Source organism: Megalopta genalis, chromosome 5 (assembly GCF_051020955.1).
Source record: "Megalopta genalis isolate 19385.01 chromosome 5, iyMegGena1_principal, whole genome shotgun sequence".
NCBI lineage: Eukaryota > Metazoa > Arthropoda > Insecta > Hymenoptera > Halictidae > Megalopta > Megalopta genalis.
Window position 1 is genome coordinate 18665807 of NC_135017.1, and position 22552 is coordinate 18688358.

General features: G+C 32.1%; 4 protein-coding genes and 2 long non-coding RNA genes across 6 annotated transcripts; 3 read left to right on the forward strand and 3 right to left on the reverse strand.

The window, feature by feature from the left end:
* Positions 1 to 64: 64 nt before the first annotated feature.
* LOC143259573 (uncharacterized) lies at positions 65 to 2987 on the reverse strand. Its single transcript, XR_013033580.1, has 2 exons — positions 2456 to 2987; positions 65 to 1614 (listed from the first exon to the last, which is right to left on the reverse strand). It is a non-coding gene; the product is annotated as an uncharacterized LOC143259573 (long non-coding RNA).
* On the forward strand, positions 2988 to 6141 carry LOC117220474 (putative fatty acyl-CoA reductase CG8306). Its single transcript, XM_033470462.2, has 7 exons — positions 2988 to 3404; positions 3930 to 4181; positions 4322 to 4571; positions 4656 to 4848; positions 4932 to 5171; positions 5281 to 5538; positions 5621 to 6141. Exons 1-7 carry the CDS (start codon positions 3213 to 3215, stop codon positions 5757 to 5759), a joined length of 1524 nt encoding a protein of 507 aa, XP_033326353.2. The 5' UTR covers positions 2988 to 3212; the 3' UTR covers positions 5760 to 6141.
* Positions 6142 to 6293: 152 nt separating this feature from the next.
* Fbxl4 (F box and leucine-rich-repeat gene 4) lies at positions 6294 to 10728 on the forward strand. The gene is made up of 7 exons (XM_033470448.2): positions 6294 to 7433; positions 7966 to 8059; positions 8181 to 8634; positions 8725 to 8980; positions 9064 to 9424; positions 9653 to 9980; positions 10076 to 10728. The coding sequence occupies exons 1-7, from the start codon at positions 7218 to 7220 to the stop codon at positions 10410 to 10412; spliced, it is 2046 nt and encodes a 681-aa protein (XP_033326339.2). The 5' UTR covers positions 6294 to 7217; the 3' UTR covers positions 10413 to 10728.
* Positions 10729 to 10947: 219 nt separating this feature from the next.
* On the reverse strand, positions 10948 to 13747 carry LOC117220469 (uncharacterized). The gene is made up of 5 exons (XM_033470447.2): positions 12621 to 13747; positions 12398 to 12547; positions 12171 to 12335; positions 11617 to 12105; positions 10948 to 11431 (listed from the first exon to the last, which is right to left on the reverse strand). Exons 1-5 carry the CDS (start codon positions 13596 to 13598, stop codon positions 11036 to 11038), a joined length of 2178 nt encoding a protein of 725 aa, XP_033326338.2. The 5' UTR covers positions 13599 to 13747; the 3' UTR covers positions 10948 to 11035.
* Positions 13748 to 13904: 157 nt separating this feature from the next.
* On the reverse strand, positions 13905 to 21783 carry LOC117220467 (nucleolar pre-ribosomal-associated protein 1). The gene is made up of 15 exons (XM_076522515.1): positions 21407 to 21783; positions 21079 to 21258; positions 20406 to 20694; positions 19736 to 20330; positions 19350 to 19643; positions 18969 to 19259; positions 18556 to 18876; positions 18153 to 18471; positions 16895 to 18079; positions 15980 to 16819; positions 15781 to 15908; positions 15492 to 15701; positions 15187 to 15407; positions 14723 to 15119; positions 13905 to 14632 (listed from the first exon to the last, which is right to left on the reverse strand). Exons 1-15 carry the CDS (start codon positions 21495 to 21497, stop codon positions 14096 to 14098), a joined length of 5898 nt encoding a protein of 1965 aa, XP_076378630.1. The 5' UTR covers positions 21498 to 21783; the 3' UTR covers positions 13905 to 14095.
* LOC117220480 (uncharacterized) lies at positions 20925 to 22086 on the forward strand. The gene is made up of 3 exons (XR_004490281.2): positions 20925 to 21065; positions 21121 to 21195; positions 21782 to 22086. It is a non-coding gene; the product is annotated as an uncharacterized LOC117220480 (long non-coding RNA).
* Positions 22087 to 22552: the final 466 nt, after the last annotated feature.

Genomic DNA, 22552 nt, shown 5'->3' on the forward strand with positions numbered 1-22552 from the left:
GATAGGTACGTGTGTGCCAGCTTAGGGAAAAGTATACAAATAACATTGAATCATGTAAAATATATTCAAGAATAATCAGTTTATTGATTGGAATCACTTTTAATAATCGTATGAATGTATGCTGTACCTAGATAAGTAACGTAAATGTTCATGCCAGCCACTCAATGCAATTTTCTAGGTACAAGTGAAAATTTCTTGTACCATTTTAGTATCGAGCCCTACGTTATCGATGGTCTGCGATATTACAACTATTAGCAGGAATAAGATATTCATATATTTTATTCGTATTGTGTATATTAGTTTATATTAATTGATACAATAGTAAATATGGATACACACATATGTATCTTTTGCTTAGCGCACTTAGATTAAGTATAGTCAAGCACGTTTCATATTTTACATTACAAAACTGAACACATAAAATGAAATATGTGCGATTGCGCCTCGGGTACTGCATACATAACTATATACTAGGAACTGACAATAAATGTCTTGTCTAACAAGAAGTGCTTACATAAATTTCAATGGAACTAAAATTTTTTTATACGGACAGTATGCAACGCAATACTAAAGACACTGCAAAGCAATTAATTTTTACGGGCCTTCTAAATTGTACGTATTCAATTGATAATTAATACAAATTCTCTTAATAAATTTTGATTCATATTTTTTATTACACGATTATTCTATATTTTTCTTATCATAAGATTTGATTTAATATTTCAATTTCTGTACTGGAGGTTGCATAATAACTGTATTTGAAAATGATATAAGAATGCGATAATGTATTGCGTTTTTTGAGATTCTACGAAAAGAGATACTTTGCATTTTATAAGATGTTCCGCTTAGCTTGAAACGATGGAATACCTGACCAAGGATAGAAGTTATAATATACTTGGAATACTATTTTAATTATCAGTTATTATCCAGTAAGCAATTTGTCCTGAATTTGACACGAATCTGACCGTTTTGTCAAATTCCGAACCAGTCTGGATTTGGCACCAACGCCTTTCTCCTGCCAAATCCAGGCCAAATCCATGCCAAATCTATGCCAAATCTATGCCAAATCTATGCTAAATCTATGCCAAATCTATGCCAAATCCAAGCCAAGCCACAACACTACCACATCTGCCACACGAATGCGACCGACCTGCCCTCTTCAAACAACACTTTTCACTATAAGGTTCCGCAAAGATTTGCCATTGATTTAGCAACGCCATGCGTCTGGTGCCAAAGATTGAGTAGAGTCTTCTTCCAGCAGAGCCTTGGCACCAAATTCGCATAAATTTGCTCACAAAGTGCACTACCAAGCATGTTTTACATGTATTTGGTCGAAGCAGACTTAGCCGACAAATTTCATTCAAGACAAATTGCTTACTGGGTACATCCAATGGAAATTTCTTATAGTTCTTATTAGTCTTCGTCAGAATCTAAAAAAACTCATTTAAACGTCATTGCATAGTTAACGTAACGGAATTATACCAGATCAAACGATTGCTAAGGAACGTTCTCTATCAGCTATAATATAATATAATCTATTCTTCCGCTTGCTGTAACTTTTATATTAAAACGAATACAATCTGTTCTTGTCAAACAGCCTTGCAAAACCACCACCTAGAAACATAAGAATTCTGTGAAGAAGTGCATTGACACACGTTCTCAATTTACGTGAAGCTAATTGTTGCTAAAATTGAGAAATACTAATTACAGCCGCCGCTCACCACTAAACGCGCCCATCAGCGTTTGTCATTTAAACACTTGTTATTTCGCTTTGTTTCATTATGTTCCAGTATTTTGCAAGTAAAGATTTCTAGAATGTAGGTATTATTTGGTTTTTCAAAAAAAATAAATAAAAAGGCAGCGAGCTTTTTCAGTGTGCTTATAAATAGTGTTCAGAAATATGGATATTAGTAACTGATTATTTGAGAATCACTGCTAAACATGTCTATTTAGTCTCTCATTTTCGTCATCAACGCACTTTGTTCATCGTCCATACTTTTCGCAGTTTGATGTACATTTGCGTATGGTTCAAATATTACGTAACGTTTTTTCTGAGACTACGTGGACTTTGCAAGGATGATCTGAACAAATAGCTAGAACATTTTTGTACAACATAAATTGCAACTATGTCTTATAATAAATTTACGTTTCACTTTTCAGCGCTATATTCCAAGAGCGGGTCAAATTCGATTCTGTATTTTGTAACAGATTTTCACGTAATCTGCGATTAAACGTTGTCTATATCAGTCATTTTGTCCGTTTGTCACTGTGGATGTGTATTTATAATTCTTAGTCGGGCAAAATTGACTCATCAGATATATTGGCATTTATTATGAAATTTATTATGATCATTGCGGAAGTGAGAAGAGCGATAATGTTACTATTATTTCAATTGATAAGAAGTTAAATTACTCTAAAAGCTTTGCAAACGAATTTTTCGACGTTTATTACTTACGGTACAGTGTGCAACTTTCACAACCGGTAGTATGGAAAAATTTCAGTGAGAATCGTTCTACAAACGAACTGCGAGCCTAAGCAAATCGATACAGTTTATACGCTTTGTACAAAGAAAATTCCACTTGCTATTGAGCTTCAATATTTCAATAACGCCCTTTAAAAATCCATAATCTATTTTTTTACATTAACATTTAATAAAGAGAATTAGTGTATCGTCCATTCAAACATCGTTCGAAATTAGAAATCTTTTATCATTATTTAAAACGAAAAAGAGTTAATCTCTATGCTGTTAATATCGTAAATCTTAACTTCTTCCATTTTTGTTTACCTTCTTTCTTCCATTTTGTTAAAAAAAAGTTCGATAAAATTTGACGACGAAGACGAAAAATTTTCTAGAACATAACTCACACTTATCATAGTTGTGTGAGTATGGTGCGGTGCTATAATGACGATCACGTGATCGAAAGGTACAGCAATCACCGCCCAGCTTTACGAAACTGTTATTTAAATTACAATACATGTATGAACATATTAACGATTATGGTGTTCTGCATTAACGTTCGTTTTACACGATCTTCTCTTCGCGAAGAACAGGTACAAAGTTCTCAGTTCTCGACGAACCTGCGACGCGCTACGTGCTCGGCTTCCGGTTATTTCATTTTCACAACGTAGCGAGACCGCACCTGATCAACAACAGCATATTTAACTGACCACGAGATTCGAAGTGAAATCGTGTGAAAAATTCAAGAAATACAATGGTGTCGGATGTAATGAGATTTTACAGCGGTAAAACTATCTTTATTACCGGCGGCAGTGGTTTCCTGGGGATTTGTCTGATCGAGAAATTGTTACGAACAATCCCGGACTTGAAGAACATTTATATGCTATTACGACCGAAAAAGAATAAACAAATAAAGGAGAGATTAGAGGATATCAAGAAAAATCCGGTATGATTGAACATCGTTTAATTAACCGTTAATCTCGTGAAGTTTTGGTATTTCACTATTTTCACAGTTCATTCAGTTTTGCTCGGTGTTATTGACATTTTACAATTTCATTCGGTAAATGCGACGTTGTACATTTTTCCACGATATCCTATGCTTCCGATACATAGTCTCGAATAAATGTCTTCTGAAATGGTTGCGTGTATTTTCAATTTCGATAAGAACGAAGCTATATTACAGTTACTTGAATGTTTCTTTTACTTTTACTTGCTTAGCTGTACTTAGAGCGGTTAGTAGGTCTTCGCTACGAAAAGAACCTAACGCCGGTCATTGACACTTCGACAGTAATCAGAAATTGCGGATGTTCGTAATTTCAGCCTTGTTTAAAAAGTTGTTAGACTTACAATTAGAAAAGTTCGGATTCATTTTTTCATCTGAAACTCTTTGATATACTCTGTCGTGTATTCGCAGATTTTTAGATGATGTAAATTGATTGATACAATATGTTGTTTTATTTGACAATTTTAGATATTCAGTAAATTAAAGGAAGATAACAAGGATCATCAACTTGATAAATTAATAGCTGTTGCGGGTGATGTGGATCAAGAAAATTTGGGTCTGTCATCCGAGGATAGATTGACCTTGGTTGAAGATGTTCAAATTGTTTTCCATTCTGCTGCTTCGTTGGATTTTGAAGCAGATTTGAGATCTACTACTAATTCTAACGTGCTAGGAACGCGTAGACTTGTTGAACTATGCCAGGAAATAAGAAACTTAAAGGTTGGTCCCTCTGTGCTCTCTCTCTCTCTCTTACTTAATAATTCACACATTCTTTTATGACTCATTTAACAGATTCTGTTGTTACATTAAGTAACATAGCTTGTATAGTTAAATAATTCTTCTTCTTTCATATATTTTAGGCAATGGTACATGTTTCTAGTGCCTATGTCAACTCATATTTACTTGAAGCAACAGAGACTGTCTATCCTCCTCCATACGATGTAAATGAATTACTTAGATTAGTCAAATCATTAGATGATTCCACTTTAAAGACAGAAACTCCAAATATACTAAAGGATCATCCAAACTCTTACACGTTCACAAAACACTTAGCTGAACATGAAGTTAAAAATGGACGCATCCCAGCTGCTATCGTACGTCCATCGATGAGTATGTATACCATGTACTAGAATATTTTTGCATAGTTAATCATTTCTTTTGAGTGACAAGGAAACTTACAATATATGTACACAGTTCTTGGGGCATGGAAAGAACCAATTCCTGGATGGACAATATCCAAGAATGGTCCACAAGGTTTTTTGATGGCTGCTAGCAAAGGCATAATAAGAAGATTACCAGTTGCAAAAGATTTGATCTATGATTATATTCCAGTAGATATCGTTGTAAACAATCTTATAGTTGCAGCCTATGCAGTTGAACGAGATGGGTAAAATGCCATTAAATAATGTCACTGAATTAAAATTTGGTATATTATATGAAACATATTAGTAATATATATTTCCATTGTAGTGGGAGAGAATTGAAAGTGTATCATTGTACAAGTAGTACAAACAATCCTTTTAAATGGATTGAGATTGAGGACAAACTAAATGTGATCTTACATAAGTATCCATTAGTAAGTGCAGTGTGGTATCCACACTTGAAACTGCTATCATCAATATTTTTATTCAGACTTTCCGCAATATTTGTGCATTTTATTCCTGCATATATCTTGGATACAATAACTAAATTAGCTGGAGGGAGACCAATGTATGTTAAATACTATAAATTAAATGATTTAAACGTTATTTAATGTCAGCTGAAACTCAGTCTTCTATTTAACATGCTTAATAAAATTAACAAAGAAATTCATTTTCAGATTGATAAAATTGCACACCAATATTAACAATTCCCTGGATCGTCTAACAAGATTTATCTTCACTGAATGGAAGTACCATAATCCTTCCCAGATTGAGTTACATAAGTCTTTATCAGAAGAAGATAAACAGTTGTTCAATCTAGATATTAAAACATTAGAATGGCTTGAATTCTTCATTAATTTACAACAAGGAGTCAGAATATATTTGAACAATGAGTCTCCAAAATTGTTGAACAAAGCACGCTCCAAAGATAAAATGTGAGTATGATTGTAATTAAAACAGAAAAACTTGTATTTTCATTGCAAATGAATTGTGCACATATGCATTTTAAATTTTTAGATTAATGATAGCACACTTAGGCTTACAAGCTGGACTTTTGGGACTAGTTTGGTGGTTGGTGAAAACTGTATTTGCCAGTACTTGGACAAAGACAGGTTTAGTTGTGCCTCTCGCGTACCTCATTTTTGATCAGTTGTAAAAATTACAAATCGAATTTTTAACTAATTTGGACGCACGAGGTATTGAGAGAACTTTATACATTTGAAAATACGTTACACGTTCGAAGTGCATTAGCATTCAATCTGAATGAATTAATTGCACTGGATAATGGTATTTATCGCATACATTTTATGCAATGTCCATGCATATTCATCCTCTTCCATTATATTCTCCTAACGGTGCGGTGTTGGGAAATAAAATAATTTAAGTATTATGCTTCAATACTTAATATTTTTAATATTTTCATATGGTATTATAGTTCACAATAAGGAGATTTAATATATTATAAAAACGACATGTATACAGCTGAAAATTGATTAAAAGGTATGTACAAAGGGATACAGTACCTATTATTTTACGAAGATTGTTTTCTTCCTTTTATAATTTACTTAACCTTAACAATTTTTCTTTAATTTTCAACACTAATATTTTATAGATATTTATTTTTACAATCGTGTTCCTTTACACATAGCTGTAGTAAACACTTTTGGAAGAACTTGTTTAAATACACTGTACTTTATGTTTTCTATTTATTGTTTAATTTAATTTATTATCTGGATAATATGAGATAGTGCATGTACAAAATGTTCAACAACATATAGGAGAAAATTTGGATAATAATTTTTTTTTACAAAAGTCAGACAGGAATGTAGGCTCCTATTTTTTAATTATTAATAATTAAAGGAAATAGGCACCATTTTTTATGTACTCTATTTTTCCTGTATGCAGGTAGTATACGTTAGGCTCTCTTCCATAGTTTTTAAATTTCGCACCACTAATTTCATGACTTTCTCACTCACCATTTTCCCTCTTTGCTTTGACTGCGAGGGCAGCACTATTTCAGCAGTGAATCGTCAGCCAATCAGAGCTAAGCAATTTCTGTCCCTATCCTCGTCTGCTCAATAAGCCGCGGCCCGAAAAATGTGCATGATTTAAAATTTAGACTGCAGGGTACATAGACAGTCAATTGTAGAGTGCAGCTAATAAAGGATATGTCACGTGACCAAATGTGTCGCCATTGTTGTTGTGATAAAACATTGTTTTACATCTTTATCTTTGTATTAAAGATTACAAACTTTAAGAAATCGAATTTTATAAAGAAAAACAAAGTTTTGGAACCATATAGTACAAAATTTTTGTGTTCATTTTATGTTACTGTAATACAAAAAGTTGCAATTTACGAGTGATTAGCATTAGCATGTCTAAAAAATTTTGATCGAAGGTATGTCATGTACCAAATATTTTTTGTTCGGGAGTGAAAGTAGAAGATATAAAAAGTTATTTTTTTATAATTTTTCGAACAATTCATTATTAAGAATATTTAACTCTCAAGTGTTTTCTTATGTGCACCGTACATTTCCTTGGAAAAGAAACGAAAATAAAAGTAATTAACCTACATCAATGAACTCTGAAGTTAAAATTTACTGATTAATTATAAATGGCGTGGATACCTAATGACAAGTTTAAAGATGAAACATTACTGTTAAGTGGAAATATGGGGCGTGTAAAATTTTGTGAACAGTATGTGAAAGATGTGCGTGATTTTAGTTCTCAGTATGGAAGTAATATCAGTATTTCTTATACGGCTTACAATATTGCTGGATTTCCTAGTAAATTTCCAGACTATGGAGACTTTCCGCAAGCTTTTGTTATGGTATGTTATATTTATTATACTTCAACATAAAGTTCAGCCGTATTCTGTATTTTTACATATGTAAACCAAAAATAAATTTTATTAATAGCTTTATGGATAATCGAGACATTATTATTGTTTTCGTAATAGATAAGCAAAGAATATTTATACAAAAATGTGATAAATGAAAATAATATTATAATTTACATAATGATAATTTAAATATTTATTTATATTAAACCACATTGTAATAATATATTTAAGCTGTATAAATATTAAAATTTGTAACATACACTTTGATAAATATGTATTCTTATTGTCTCTCTCTCTTATCAAAATGATCGAAGATATACAAATTACAAGGATTAAAGATTACTTCTTTTTATCGCCTGAATTGATTTCATAGCAATCAATGAAATACAAATCCATAAAACATGCTTCAACTACTATATGACTATGCATGAACAAAACACTTATGCATATTGTTAATTTGAGTAATATATTTTGTTAATAATGATACTTCAAGTATATATTACAAAGATTCTTATTCTAGAGAACATATGGACCATGGTGGAATAAAGCACCTTCAAGACTGATAGATTATATGCCACAAAATAATGAAGATGTTGTAAGCCAAGATTACATAGGTATTACATAAAAATCTTTCTATTTTCTGGTTATATTCAAATGTCAGATTAAATAGACCAATGTCACCAATATTTATAAATTTACAAAATGTAGATTGAGATATGTTTTTGTTTTCCCAAGATCTAGAATTTTATGAACCGGTATATCCAATTAGAGTTTCAATTTATGAAACTTACAATCCTGGAAGTGTAGTTGGAGTATGGGCACAAAATTTGGAAGGAAAGTGGATTCAGTTATGGAGTGGTGTTCCTCAAATTGTTCTTCACAAGCCTCGCATATTTTCCCCTCGTTTGCCGCTGTGTAATTTTATGACAAAGATGATAAGACTGGAATTTAATCACAATTTATTAGATTATTATACGGAATTAGATGCTGTATCACTTATCGGAACATCTAATTTCATTGTTCCTTACAAATCACGTAATCAAAGTTTAAATGATTTCATACAACAGTTGGGTTATTTTAAACAAAGTAGTGATGATAAATATAATATGACACCAGATTATTTGAAGGCAAGTTATGATTTAGAAGTACTAAAAGGAACGATTTCCAAACACTGTATGATTTTTGAAAGGTATGTAAATATTATATCACACATTAATATTTTTATAATATTTTAATTCTTTACTATAATACTTCAATGTATATTCATAAATTATTACAGTACAATCGTGGATAATATATTCAAAGGTAACATAGTATCTAAAATAGGTCAACATTATCAATTTGTTCCTCCTCTGGAGGAAGCATGCAATAGTTTGCAACAATTTTTACAAGAAGATTTCCCCAAATTGACCAGGGATATTCAATTTTCAAAGTCAAATACATTATTTGAACAAGATAACCTTTCCAGAGATAGGTTTCCAATACCGTCAAGTGACTATGAATATCAAACTTGTGGTAGTTTTTCAGCACTTCCAGTAAGTATTTGAATTACTTATATTTTTAATGTTTTTTTATTCAACAATTGGTACTTATCTTGTTTCTAATTCATTTTTACTAGGATGAGACAGTACTGAAAATTTTAAAAAATTTAGATCTAAGATCTTTATGTTGTTTATGTAGAGTAAACAAACATTTTAATAATATTGCAAGGGATGCTTTGTTGTACACAAGTCTCAATTTAAGACCTTATTGGTATTGTTTGGATACATTAGCACTGAATTACTTAGCACCTAGATGTAAATATTTGCAACAATTAGATCTATCGTGGTGTGGAAATTATAACATGATTAAATATCAAGATTTCATACATTTTATTCATACATCTGGAACTCTTGTGACACATTTAAGATTAAATTGTTGTAAGTTCGTTAATGACGCAGTCATCCTCGAAATTTCAACTGTTTGTAAAGATTTAAAAGGTGAGTGAAAAAATCGCCATAGTATTAGGTTGGCTCCAAAATTCATTTCGTTTCTAACAAATATGCAAATGCAAAATAAAAAATGAAAAAGCTTAGAAAATTGTAAAACATCAATAAGTGTGTTCAATATGGGAAGAACTTTTGGAACAATCTAGTATATAGAAATTTTAATTGCTTTATTTTATATTTACGTAATTCGAAAATTATTTATTGTGCAATGTATTTTAGAATTATGTTTACGCAACTGTATTGGAATAACGAACGAAGGTTTTTCAAAGCTTGAAAACTTGGAATTACTCGAACGTTTGGAACTTTATAGAACGAACATTGAAACTGCCACATTGTGTACTATATTAAAAAATAATATTAGAATGCGACATTTGAATTTAGCTGGAATGCATGATCGTTTAAATATTGATGAAGTTGCAGTCCAATTAGGAAGTTCATGTCCACATTTAGAAAGTGTAGATTTTTGGAAAGCACAAACTTTAACACCACATGGAGTTAGAGCCTTATCTCATTGCAGCAAGCTTCGCGAAATTGATTTCGGATGGTGGTATGTTAAACAAAAGAAATATCTTTATCTAGTATATGATATACACAGTATAAGAACAGTATATGATATACACTAATGATTACTTATGTTTGTAGTGGTGGTATGGGCGCACCTGGTGACTCTTTACGAGCACTATTATCTTCATGTCCACACTTAGAGAAAGTATTCTTAGCAGCCCTTAGAGGATTAACGGATCGCGACTTAGAGCCGCTTTTACTTTGTCAACGATTGCAACAATTGGATTTGTTAGGGGCACGTTCTCTTACGCCTGATAGATGTTACGAGTTTCTTTTATTTTGTCAAAAATTGGAAATGATCGATCTTAGCTTTTGCGATGGAATTAATGATTTTATAGTACAAGAGTGGCGTCAGTTGTTTCCACGTGTTTCTATTAAAAGAAGTTTTCAAGTCATCGGTTCTGACATGTTATGAAAAAAGAAAACATTCCAGAATATTTTATAAAATTTGTATGTTTGTTCATACAATGAGAATTATTGTATAATATATAATATAAGAAAAAATTATATTAGATTTTTTAATTCAAATGAATTACATCTTATTTAGTACGAAACAAATGGAGAAATGCAAATATTTTTTTCGTAAGCGAAGGTTCATAGTTAGGGAAGGGGGGGGGTGTATAAAAGGGGTAGAAATAAGTATGTAGATAAGAATAAATTAAGTTAGTATATGTGCAAATTGTAAAAAATTGTATCCCTGAGGGAACAAAAATAAATACTATTGCTATAAACGCTAATTGTTCTTCTACACCATGCAATTGTTCACCGTCTTCTGCAAAAACTGCAGGATTACAATGTGTACTCCTACGAAGTTTGATAACGAGAAAGAATCAGAAGAAGAACACAGAATGGTTGACACTTGTACACCTGAATCCCTCGCGGCTTCTATCCTACATTTATCTGTTGTAACAGATTTTGATGGCTGTAGCAGAAGTCTCACCAACTATTCGTTCCTCTTCTAAAGTCTTTATTGTATGCTTTCAATGATCAGTACATATATAGATTAAATATCAATCAAAATGTAAAATATTTATGATATCAAGGCGTTTTCTTTGCATTGCTATGCTGTGTATAAATTGAATCATCCAACGTTAAAGCCTGCGAGCTGATATTTCTCGTATCCCTATTCAATGAATTATTGTCCTTTGTGATATTAGTCTCGCGAAAATTCGTCGTAGTTAATAAACGCCTTGGCCGTCTATTAAGATCCACTTGTTTCAGAATTCGTCCCAACGGATTGTCCGTTGCAGTCATTATCGGAGATAAGCTCAGGCTCGACGCTGCGCGTGCCTTAATCCTGCGAGAGCTTCTCGGAGATCTTATTAATTGGTCGGGGGTTGATCTGCGTCTAACAGATTTTAATTTAACGCTACGTAGCATGTCAAGTGAGACCACTGGTCCCCTTGGTCCCGGTATGGTATTCCTTCTATTTTCCTGAAATACAAATGTCCCCCTTTACTCATTATTCAAAATAGTTTTCAGGTAAAAATTCCATTAGAAGAAACTCTGATATCCTCTTACGATAGAACAAGCCATTAGAAACTTGATGATAAAACACTGTACAGGATGTATATTGACTGATTAAACGAGAGCGAATCAGATCTTTCCTTGCGATTTACCTTAAGATTTTGTGGTGCTTTTCTTAGGGTCACCTTCAACAGATCCTCGACGGTTATGGTTGGTCTACTAAGCAACGGCGTTGAGCACGTTGTCGAAGGTGTACTGACGCTTCTCTTCGGGGTGGTTGGCGTGATTGCTTCCATCGGCGATTGAAATAATGAAGCCGGAGGAGGAGGTGGTGGTGGTGGTGGTGGTGGTGGTGGTGGTGGCGGCGGCGGCGGGGGTGGCGGTGAAGGAGGAGGAAAAGGTGGAAGTGGAGGTTGTGGAGAGCCCGCCGACCTAGATGGAATTAGAAGCGATGGCATTGGTGGTGGCAGTGGCGGTGAAATTATTGGAGATATTGTTTTCTTATCTTCTAATATTCTCTGCAATGTCTTCAGCTCTTGCATCATTATCTCATTGTTTTTAGCCAACTTATTACTGATCTCTCGTATGTTACACACCTCCGCGGTCAGGGTGGCTAATGTAGTCTCGTTATTCGTATGCTTCTGCAATCAGATTACCGTAATTATTTTAAAGATCTATAGCGTGTACGCATAAAGCTAATACTCACATGAGTAATTTCTTCGGACAAATAATTAAGTCTCTCCAAGAACATATTAATCATTTGGTCGTTCTCGGAGCGTAATGCTATGACCACTTTACTGAGCTGTTCGACTTTCTTTGCAGTTTCCTTTGTAGAGGACACGAAGATCATATGCTTGAATCGAGCATAGTTCTGCAATGATTACTCAAAAATTACCATTGCGCTGATTTATAGAGAACTATAAGGTTACTCACCTTTTTAAAGGCTTCTGCTAACTTTCTTATCAACCAGGTGCAAAAAACAATAATTTTAGGTAGATGTTTACTGGAGAACATAAATGATCGGTAGCTCTGTTTGTTACTAGGACAGGTACATTTTCGACAGAATTCACCGCCTGTTTCTAGCTAAAAGCGAAATAAGAAGTTTTATCAGTGAGAATGTGCCAATTAAAAAGTAAGCACTGCTTTAAGGTCTTACGTCGTGCAGACTTCCGCTACGGCCATCAGAATCGGATACAATAGGTAACTCTAGAATAGAAGCAGCGAGGGATTCTGGTGTACATGTGACAACCGTTCTGTGTTCTTCTTCTGTTTCTTTCTCATTATCAAACTTCAAAGTAGTCCTACACCTTTTGGCAGGAGGCGGTGAACCATTGCATGGTGTAGGAGAACTAATACTAATTGTATGCGCTTTGTCATCTACTTTGCCAACCTCTTCAAAAGCACGCTTACTGGTGCGTTTAGATTTCCTTTGTGATATCAAAGGCTGTGTGTGCTCTGACAGTAAGCTTGCAAAGTGTTCCTGACTTGCTCCTATCTTGAAGCTATTCAGTTGCCTTAGCTTGGAAAGAATTTTGGTGCACTCACTCCAATTGGCAACGAAGAAACTGCTACCGCTGGTATCCTGTGAAGCCTTCTCATTTATTATCTGATACTTTGAGCCATGACTCTCATGACTGCTCCACTTTTCGTATTGCTCGATCTTCTTCGCTTCATCCTCAAACTGATTAACAGGGAAGAAGTTCGAAAAGGACTTGACATTTTGCAGAGAGATGTATGTGTTCATGTCCGACTTGATTTCCTGGTTTAACGAAAGAGTTCTGTCTAATGAGTAACGGGTTTTCATAGGCGTGTCTGCTTTTTTCTTCAATGAATCGTCACATTGATCATCGTACTTGTCCAAAGAGTCCGATTTTCTTCGCAGTCGCTTATGGGCAATTTCTGGGCTCAGCTCATCGTAGCACGTCAACTCCAGTTCGGCAGGTTCAAAGAGCACAGATTCCGGGGAATGTTCTCCTAATAGTCGCTCAGATGAACCATTCTTTCTAAAGGAAGTATTATTATTCCCATTGCTATCGATCGCATCAAACGAACTTGATCTCTGCAGCAATGTTTCCTGGGATTTGTAGTGGTCTTGCTTCCGGTCAGATATTTTGTAACTCTTACGTTTCGGCATGATTTTAGAGTGAAGTATTTAACTTATTTTTGTCCAAAGAACTTTTAAATCTAAACAAACGAATTCTAATCTTATGATAACACCTCACTGTTGCTGTCCCTCGTTTAAACTACTGTAAGGAACCGTTGTGCTTGTTACATATACAGTTGACATTGTTCTGAAGGACTACCGTTCATATCGTATTATTATCTGTTTTGAAACTGAGAGACCAAGTAGACTTGTTGTGGTTTAAGGGAACTTTTTCAATCGTCGATTAATGATTCCCTATAATGTAAAATAAGAGTAAAATTATAAGAACGACAAAGATGATAGTAAAAATGATGTTTATTTGTTCTACGTTCATAGGATTGTTTCATTTGAAACTGTCTACATCAAATTTCATCATTCAACATGGTTCTTCTTTCTTAATCGAGACCTACGAGTCTTTCGGCTCTTGTACCTGTTTCGTAAATCGGTATTGTTAATATTTACAAAGTGTATAAAAATGTGTAGATGTATTATCTTTTTTCGTGACTACTCCATGTCCATAGCATGGTTCTTAGACAATTCCGTGCCACTTCAATTTCATTATCACTTTCGGAACAATTGATTTTAGTTACATATTCACAACCAAAATTTAATATATCTTCACACTCATCCAAATCGCCTAAAAGCTTCTTGGAAAATTCAAGAATTTCTATTAAATGTTCCTTAGCAACAATCATTTGTATGTGTTTGGACAGGAATAACTTTTGCAAAACATTCATGTATAATGTAAACACTGTGACTTTGATATCTTTAGATAAGTGTGATTTTAAATTCAATGAAATACTTAAAAGCATCGATCTATAGTGAATAGTATTCTCTTTCATTTTTAGTATAGTGTTCAAAAGTGCGTCGATTATTTTGATAACAAGCTCGACAGATTGAACATCGTTATTTCGCAAATTCATTGCAATAATTAATAACCATGGAAGTAGCCCATATCCTTTCATAAGAAGTATGCAAGCTTTAGTCATTTTCAGTGTAACACAAATGATTTCCAATATCAATTTCTGAAACAAATTATACAATATTTATAAAAGATGTAATACCACACACATTTTAGAATAGATTATAGTTAATATGTACTTGTGTAGTCTTACCTTTGTACGTGAATCTGCTAAATTACACGTATAAAAATCTAACAACATTTTAAACAGAACACATTTAAATGCTACATCCAATTCACTTTCTGTTTTCATACCATCACGAATATTTTCCAGAACCCAATGCCTATGCGCTTTATATTCTATATCAGAACTATGAAACAGTTGTAATAGTTCTGGTATTGAATACACATCTAACGCAGGTTTAGCCATCAGAAATATTTGCAGACGCGAATACAGAGGATGTAACGGTTGTGTTGCAATTAAAGATGTCCTTGCGAAAAATATGGATACTAAACTATTTAAACGCACATTATTCAGCTTCGATTCTAGTGCCGTAATGCCATAACGTAACGCATCTATTAATCGCATTCGTAATAATTTTGTTTTAGAGCTATAAATAAAAGAAAGATTAAATTACACTTAAGTTAAATAAAAAGAATGTATATAATTTGAATTACCTTAAAGTTTCTAAGTGAGTATAATATCTAGCAATGATAGTATATGCTGCCATACGCACATCAGAATGATTACTGCTACATGCAACAAATGCTAATGCTAAAGCACCACTTTGAGCTATTTTCAAACAAGATACAACATTATTTTCAGATAATGAATGGCATAATAACGGTAAATAAAATGCAGGATCATATGTATCATGTGCTTCGTATAATTCAGTAGCCTGAAAAATGGTTTAATTAAATGAGTATTACTTAACAATAATTAATTATATGAAATTTGTAAGAAAAAATATTTAGAAACAAACCTTCAACGCTCTATTCACGGGATAATTTTTTATAGTGTTACTAATAACATCCTCCTCAAATAAATTTAAAACTTGAGTGATAGATGGTTGTTTCCACAGATTTAAATGTATTTCGCTCTTTACACTGTAGTGAACTGCTGCTGCATTCCCCCATAGATATGGTTGATACTCGGAAATATTAATATTATTATTTTCGTAATATTGTAAAATCTAAAATGAATGTATATAATATGTTGCAATAGTTTTCTATAATAATCAATAATACAATACATATTATATATGATCTTACAAGTAAAAGGAATTGGTCGGCTTCGCTTAAAGTACCGTTGTATGCTGCCAAATAAACCGGTACATGTGCCAATGCTATAACAGTTTTATTCTTCTGCATAAGAATCCACAATAATTCTATTAGATCTCCTAAAAACATAATGAATTAATATACAAACGATTACATTTTTTAATTTTGTTAAAAATACATATACTCATACTTTTTATATTTGTCGATTCTAATAGGATGTTCAGGAATTCAGAATGAGAAACTGTCATTTCGAACAAAATTTTGGCGTATTCGCTATTACTATCGTTTTCAAACGCAATATCACATAAAGCGCTTAATGTTTTTAATATTGGCAACGGCTGCTTATTGTTCTTTAATTCCTTAAAACCTAATTTTAATGAAAAACGTGAGAATTGTGGCCACGAATGATTACTACTTATTGTTTCAAGTACAAAGTTTTCCTTCGTGTCTTGTAAATTTTTAACTATATTGTTCAGCTTTTCACAAAGAATACGTAGTTTCGTCACATTCTTCGATTCTTTCTTTAATGTCAAAGTAGTTATATGAAGAAGAACTTGTAATAGGTTCATGATAAATTTTTCATTGCCTACTTCCATAGTTGAGCATTTCTTAAATACACTTTCGAGAATGTGTATATAATGAATTGATACCATATCTAATTTGTCTCCTGCTTGCAAAATAGTATTACATATTTCGCTACAACTCTTAAGATCGAATGCATTTTCAATTAAATAGGAAACTGCATTCACATTTTCTTCTATCCAAATTTGTGCGACTTTGGGATTACATATGTAGGATGTAATTTCAGTTTCATAATGTATCTTTAATTTTTGCAGAAATTCTTGATTCCATTTGAGATTTAAATTATTTGCAATGATTGGGAACACTATAAAATTCTCTTTAATTTTCTCAGAATTTAGCATGTATTCTGCGAAGATTGACATAAATTTTATGTTTTTACTAATCAAAAATGAAAGAAGCTTTATAGTTGTATCTTTACATTTTGTTGATAATAACGACGAAAAGATATCTGTAAACAGATTACAAAAATTAAATAATCAATGTTGTAAGATAACTATGTATATTTTTATAATAATTGCGTTACCTGCATTGATACCAGCAATATTATATGGAAATTTTGAAATGTATTCGTGCAAAGCAGATTCCCACATTTCAATATTAATAATTTCTTTGGACTTCAAAATAAGGAGATGTGAACATAAACATTTCACAAATTCCACGTCTAATTGAAGCAACGAATTACGCTGGGATTTAATATTTTTAATGCTAATAATCTCTAAAAGTTTTGCAGTTATGTATCCATATTTTGACAAATTTACGCCATCTTTTGAAATAAATATAGAATTTTCTAATTTCACAAGCTTTCTCAATATATGTACAATATCTTGCGGCGTTAATTCCAATAAAACCAGCAATGTTGTAATTGTTTCAACATTATTTATATTATCGTCGCCTTTATGATTATCTATCATTTTGTGTAATTGCGTAAGTAATTTATTTCTAAACTGAGAAACTAGTGTTCTGACGTTACACTTTTCGTAGAAGTGGACCATTTCTTTACAAATATCATGTATTATTAGAGTTATCATATTCGTTGTGAGGTCTTTGCTCTTCTGATAAAGTGGTGAAAAATAATACAAAATTATTGGATGAGCAAAAACAGATTTTGCACATTCCTCCACTAGTGTAGAATCGTCCCGATTTTCTTTCGCAAGATGTAATAGAGATATTAAAAGAATTTTATATTTACTGATTTGAATCGTTGATAAAAGTCCTCGTTTAGCAAATTGTGTTAAATAAAATACGGTCATCTTGAATAGGCACATGATTTCGTATGCTGATAAAGAATGTTGAATTTTAATAACTTCATTATTATACGTAAAAGTCACTGTATTGTCACCGCTAAATACTTCGTTTATCTGTATGTTAGTATTATCTAACAATAATCGATTCAATTTACATAATAAATCCATAGACGGAATTACTTCTTCAATATAAATAGGGTCATTGCCCTCTGACCAGCTTTGTAAATATTTCTGAACTGGTAAATCCTGTATATTTCTTGTCAAATGTATTATGCTCTGTGGCAAAGCTTGATAGTGTAATGTATGAATTAATACATAAGAAGCATACGATAATATTGCAGGATCTACATTTTTCTCCATTTTATGTAACATGCAACACAGCAAAGGCGATATCGACGTAAAGCGTTGCATATGTAAAATATTATTTTCTGAACTTTTATGAGTAGTATTTTTATCCATCAATTCTGAAAAATAGACATATATTATAATATATACAAATGAGGTATAAATTATATCTACTATTTAAATAAGTCTTACCATTAAATATATCTTCTAACCGTCCAGTATAAATGACTCCTTCGCTAATAGTTTCGTCTGTTTTTATAATTTCATCTACATATCTCTCCATATTTTTTGCAACCTTTTTTAAAAGACGAACAAACCAATCAACTACTTCCTGCTTTTTATCTAGATTTATGAAACCATTGATCCAAATATCTAAATGACCACTGCATCCTTCAAACATACCGGTAACGTTCAGTAACATCTTTATCGTTGATTTTATACTTGATACATCGAAGGTGTCTTCATTATTCAAAAGAGACAGTAGAAATGTTAATGCGTCGGTAAATACTTTCTAAATGGACAAAAGATTTTAAATGAGAAAAGACAGAATATAGATCAAATAAAAATTAATTAAAAAATTCAAGGTTTTCCTCACTTTTTGCGGTAAAAATTCAGCAGGATTCAGAATGATTAAAAACTGTATAGCTTTCACTTGTATAGTGTTAAGCTGAAGAATATCAACATCTTGTAATGTATTTAATGGACTTAAAAATGTAGTGGCCGGTATATGTAACAATGCATGCAATAATTTCGGACATATTTCATTGTACAGGTGTAATAAGTTTAAAATGGCTAACAAATGTTCATCTTTCTTTGGTTCTGGAATGCATTCTTTGTTTGTACTGTCATGTTCAATTTCATTTGGTACAAATACGTAACTCCACACATCCAATATTGTATTTATATTGGGTGCATTCTGAAATGTAAAAAGATTTATTTTGTTGTAGTAAATTTGTAGTTATTTTGTTTTTATACATTATGTTATCTATTCAAGTAATAAAGACATACCTTCAGGATATATTCTAACATAGAGTTTTTAAAAGTATAAAAATCAGTATATTCGTTGTAATTTACTTTTGCAGCTAACAAAAACTTTTGTATTTGATTAAACATTGTTATAAGTGTAAGTACTGCTTCATGTCTAACTACTATACTTGAATGCATTAAAGATGGTAAAATTGCATGTTTTAATACTGTCCCTGATAGAAGTAACGACATTACTGCAGAAGCTAACTGAGATACATTTAATTCCACTGAACATATTCTAAAGCAACCCTCTGGATCTAACGATACTATTATCTGTAACGAAAAGTAAAGTGAATATCTTGAAACACACATTGAATTACAAGTTTCAATATCATATAAATTTTACATATTTATTATCATTACCTCCCTCACAAATTTCATTACTGCAATCCATTTCGTTGATAGTCTTGCTTCAAGATGTTGTTCTAACAGTGTAAACTGTGATTTAATTAAATCTGGACACGCAGTCACTATTCGGATTACCAAATCCGATGGTTTCTCATGTTCCCAAGGACGGTCCAAACTTTGAAGTATTATATTCACTAACTGATTATGTTTAGTACGTGATGTACCAAGTGTATGATCATGGAATATAATTCCATATCGATGAGATGTTAATAATACAGTTAAAAAATCATGTACTATTTCATTTATAATCTGAAAGTAAAACATTTTATAATTTACATAATAGAAAAACATTTTTAATAGAAGACGTTTAATTAAAACATGGTATTAACAAATGTAAATACCTTTTTATCTTCAAGATATTCTGGATTTTCGGTAAAAGAATTTTGTGTTTTATTTCCTGGCCAATTATTTGGACCTTTCCAATTATAGAGATACACAAGGTTTTGAATGACCGATGTTGTGAATATATGTAATTTCATAGTCTTACTAATTTTCGAATTTTGAAGAATATGAATCTTCAATGTGGTTACTATCAAAGCAACAATATCTTTGGAATCATATATCAAATCAGGAAATATACTAGAAAATAGACCATGTTTATTCAATAGAGCTCTAATGGACGATACATTTCCTTCTATCAAGAAAGCAAGAATGAAATGGATGAAACAATTTCTTATATTCTGACTATCTGTGGGCTTTGTGTGCCTTGCAAGAGATTTAATAAGTTCTGGTTCTAAAGAAAGATGAGCAATCAATTCCCGTGGCAGACTACGACCTAATGAAACTACTGCAGCTAACAATTGCAGGATAATTTTTCGTTGTTTTGCATTACTTTGAATAGAAAGCATAGAATGCACTAATGATAGGTGCGAGTTAATTAAGTGCCTACATGCTCCTTCTGCACTGGATTGATATTGTGGATACTCCGCCATAATTCTGAGAATGCATACAGAAATTAATACATATTTATACTATAATATAAACATTTATATAATACTTAAGTATACATACTTTAACAATATTATTCTTGTTGCAGAAAAAACAACAGTGGAAGAACCAATACTTTTCTTATCTGTGTTATCTAATAATCTTAACAATTCAAGAATATTGCCACCTGCATTTAAATATTCTGCAGCCATATCTCTTTCTTTGTTCTCATTATGAGACTTGACAAACTGTCGTAAACACTCTAAACCATTGATAGAATTAAAAGAAGCCCGCATGGATTTCCCATCTACTGGATTATTAATGTCTTTATTATCTTCTACATTTTCTTCATCATTGTCAATACGTTTTGTACCTAGAAAATATTTTGTTACTATGTTTATAATAATCATTTTATCTATTTTTCAGAATGATAATGAAAGAAGGTCTAGAACGTTAAGGAGGAATAATACTTGCCAAATGGAGGAAGCGGAAGCCTTGATAAATAAGTGTTAACAAAGTGATAAAAAATAGTCAAAATTATAAACAATGTTCAGTTTGGTCAACACTTGGTTTACATAAAATGCTAGATATTACATAAAAATAACAGATTACCTTAACAGCTTTTTTATTCATAATTATAGATAATTTTCTACATGTCTATCTCTTTCTGCTATCAGACAAGTATTATCTATCCTTGATATTCCGAAACTTTTTTCAACCATCCTATCCACCCTATGTAATAAAGTAAGTATAATACTTTGTATCGATTTCAAGTCCTTAATTTTGGCCTTTTGTTCAGATGTTCTAGACATTTCAAGTGCATCTGGCTCACATTTCCTTCTACGCTTTTTAACGACTCCATATTCTTTCGAGGGTGAGTTTTTTTCTAACATATTTACATCGCTACTTTTATTCAGTTCTTCCACATTACTGGTTCCTAAATAATAAATGTCTTATTTAATACTTCTCAAATAGTATAAAGAACTAAATAATATTTTAATAACTATATTTTACATATAACAAATGTAAATTATCCAGTAAAAAGTTTTAAAAACTTATAAAATCTCTATATGAATTAAAATTACCTTCATCTTCTGCTATAGCTTTTCGTTTTCTTCTTTTCTTGATATTAATTTGATTGTTATCCATTTCGTTGTTTTCCGAATTAAGTTTCATGGTTATCGAAAAATTTACTATGTATAAAATTATATATATACTTTATAAATAACTTGAAACTCTAATTACGAGTACTTTTAATACATTTATCGTGTGTTTAGGCACAGAAGATTCGATTAAAAACTCTGTATTGCCTTAAAACGTGATTCAAATATAAACATTTAAATAACCTATATTATGCTTGAACCACGTGCGTTCCTTCGACTATGTATACATGCACATGGTATGTGTAGTACACTCTATAGTATTACACTTCAAAAGAGCTTTTTCTTCTCACATTTCAGGAACCTTTCTATCCCCACCATTCTACTGCGCATCCACCTTCGCGCAATTGCTTTGGAAAGAAAACGGGAGATGATCAAGAAAGTCAGAACGAACTTGAGCTCCGCTGATCATAACCACAATTACAGTGTTCCCACGAACGGAAGCCTAAACCATCTCAATTTACCGTGCTTCCAGTGGTCTCCCTCGCGTATTGTTTCGTAAGAAAGCGAGCCATATCGAATATCCCTTTCATTATTATAAAGTGATTGCAAAATAGAATAAGAACTGCTGTAATGTGTGAAAATAAAAGTACTATAAAACCCAATCCAAACGTCTTTTCATTTATAAATTTTCCTATACCTCTTATCGCTATTCCTATGCATTCCTATCCCCTTCATGCCAGCGATAAAGTCATACATTACACTGACTTAAACTACTTGCTCATTGTATCAGGAGTACATGAAAGGAGGTATATCGCAAAATTCATTGTCATAATTTTATTGTATACTACTGAAATCTCTTTTTTTCGAAATGGCCCATTTACGGACATGGAAACACTATCTATCAGTGGCACTCGAACTAAAACACCCCTACAAAGGTCATTCATTTTGTGACTCCAGAAACACAATGTGTGCGCTTTTACCAATGAAAACTCTAGAATAGACCACTAGCAACGCATCGATAACAATTTTATGTGCATGTGAATTGTAATTAATTAGTAATAAACAATTTTCAGTTTTATGTTAAATCGTTCGATATCGCAGCAAATGATTCGTGCCGCTTCTCTCGTA

Excerpts from the sequence above, each read along its gene's own strand:
- LOC117220474 (XM_033470462.2), top strand. The coding sequence starts at position 3,213 with ATGGTGTCGGATGTAATGAGATTTTACAGCGGTAAAACTATCTTTATT. Across the intron at positions 4,182-4,321 it reads AGGAAATAAGAAACTTAAAG|GCAATGGTACATGTTTCTAG; the intron begins GTTGGTCCCTCT and ends CATATATTTTAG. Across the intron at positions 4,572-4,655 it reads TATCGTACGTCCATCGATGA|TTCTTGGGGCATGGAAAGAA; the intron begins GTATGTATACCA and ends ATATGTACACAG.
- LOC117220467 (XM_076522515.1), bottom strand. The coding sequence starts at position 21,497 with ATGAAACTTAATTCGGAAAACAACGAAATGGATAACAATCAAATTAAT. Across the intron at positions 18,877-18,968 it reads TGTTAGAATATATCCTGAAG|AATGCACCCAATATAAATAC; the intron begins GTATGTCTTTAT and ends TTTACATTTCAG. Across the intron at positions 15,909-15,979 it reads AGAATCGACAAATATAAAAA|GAGATCTAATAGAATTATTG; the intron begins GTATGAGTATAT and ends TTATGTTTTTAG.
- Fbxl4 (XM_033470448.2), top strand. The coding sequence starts at position 7,218 with ATGGCGTGGATACCTAATGACAAGTTTAAAGATGAAACATTACTGTTA. Across the intron at positions 7,434-7,965 it reads TTCCGCAAGCTTTTGTTATG|AGAACATATGGACCATGGTG; the intron begins GTATGTTATATT and ends TTCTTATTCTAG. Across the intron at positions 8,060-8,180 it reads TGTAAGCCAAGATTACATAG|ATCTAGAATTTTATGAACCG; the intron begins GTATTACATAAA and ends TGTTTTCCCAAG.
- LOC117220469 (XM_033470447.2), bottom strand. The coding sequence starts at position 13,598 with ATGCCGAAACGTAAGAGTTACAAAATATCTGACCGGAAGCAAGACCAC. Across the intron at positions 12,336-12,397 it reads TAGCAGAAGCCTTTAAAAAG|AACTATGCTCGATTCAAGCA; the intron begins GTGAGTAACCTT and ends TAATCATTGCAG. Across the intron at positions 11,432-11,616 it reads AAGCACCACAAAATCTTAAG|GAAAATAGAAGGAATACCAT; the intron begins GTAAATCGCAAG and ends TTTGTATTTCAG.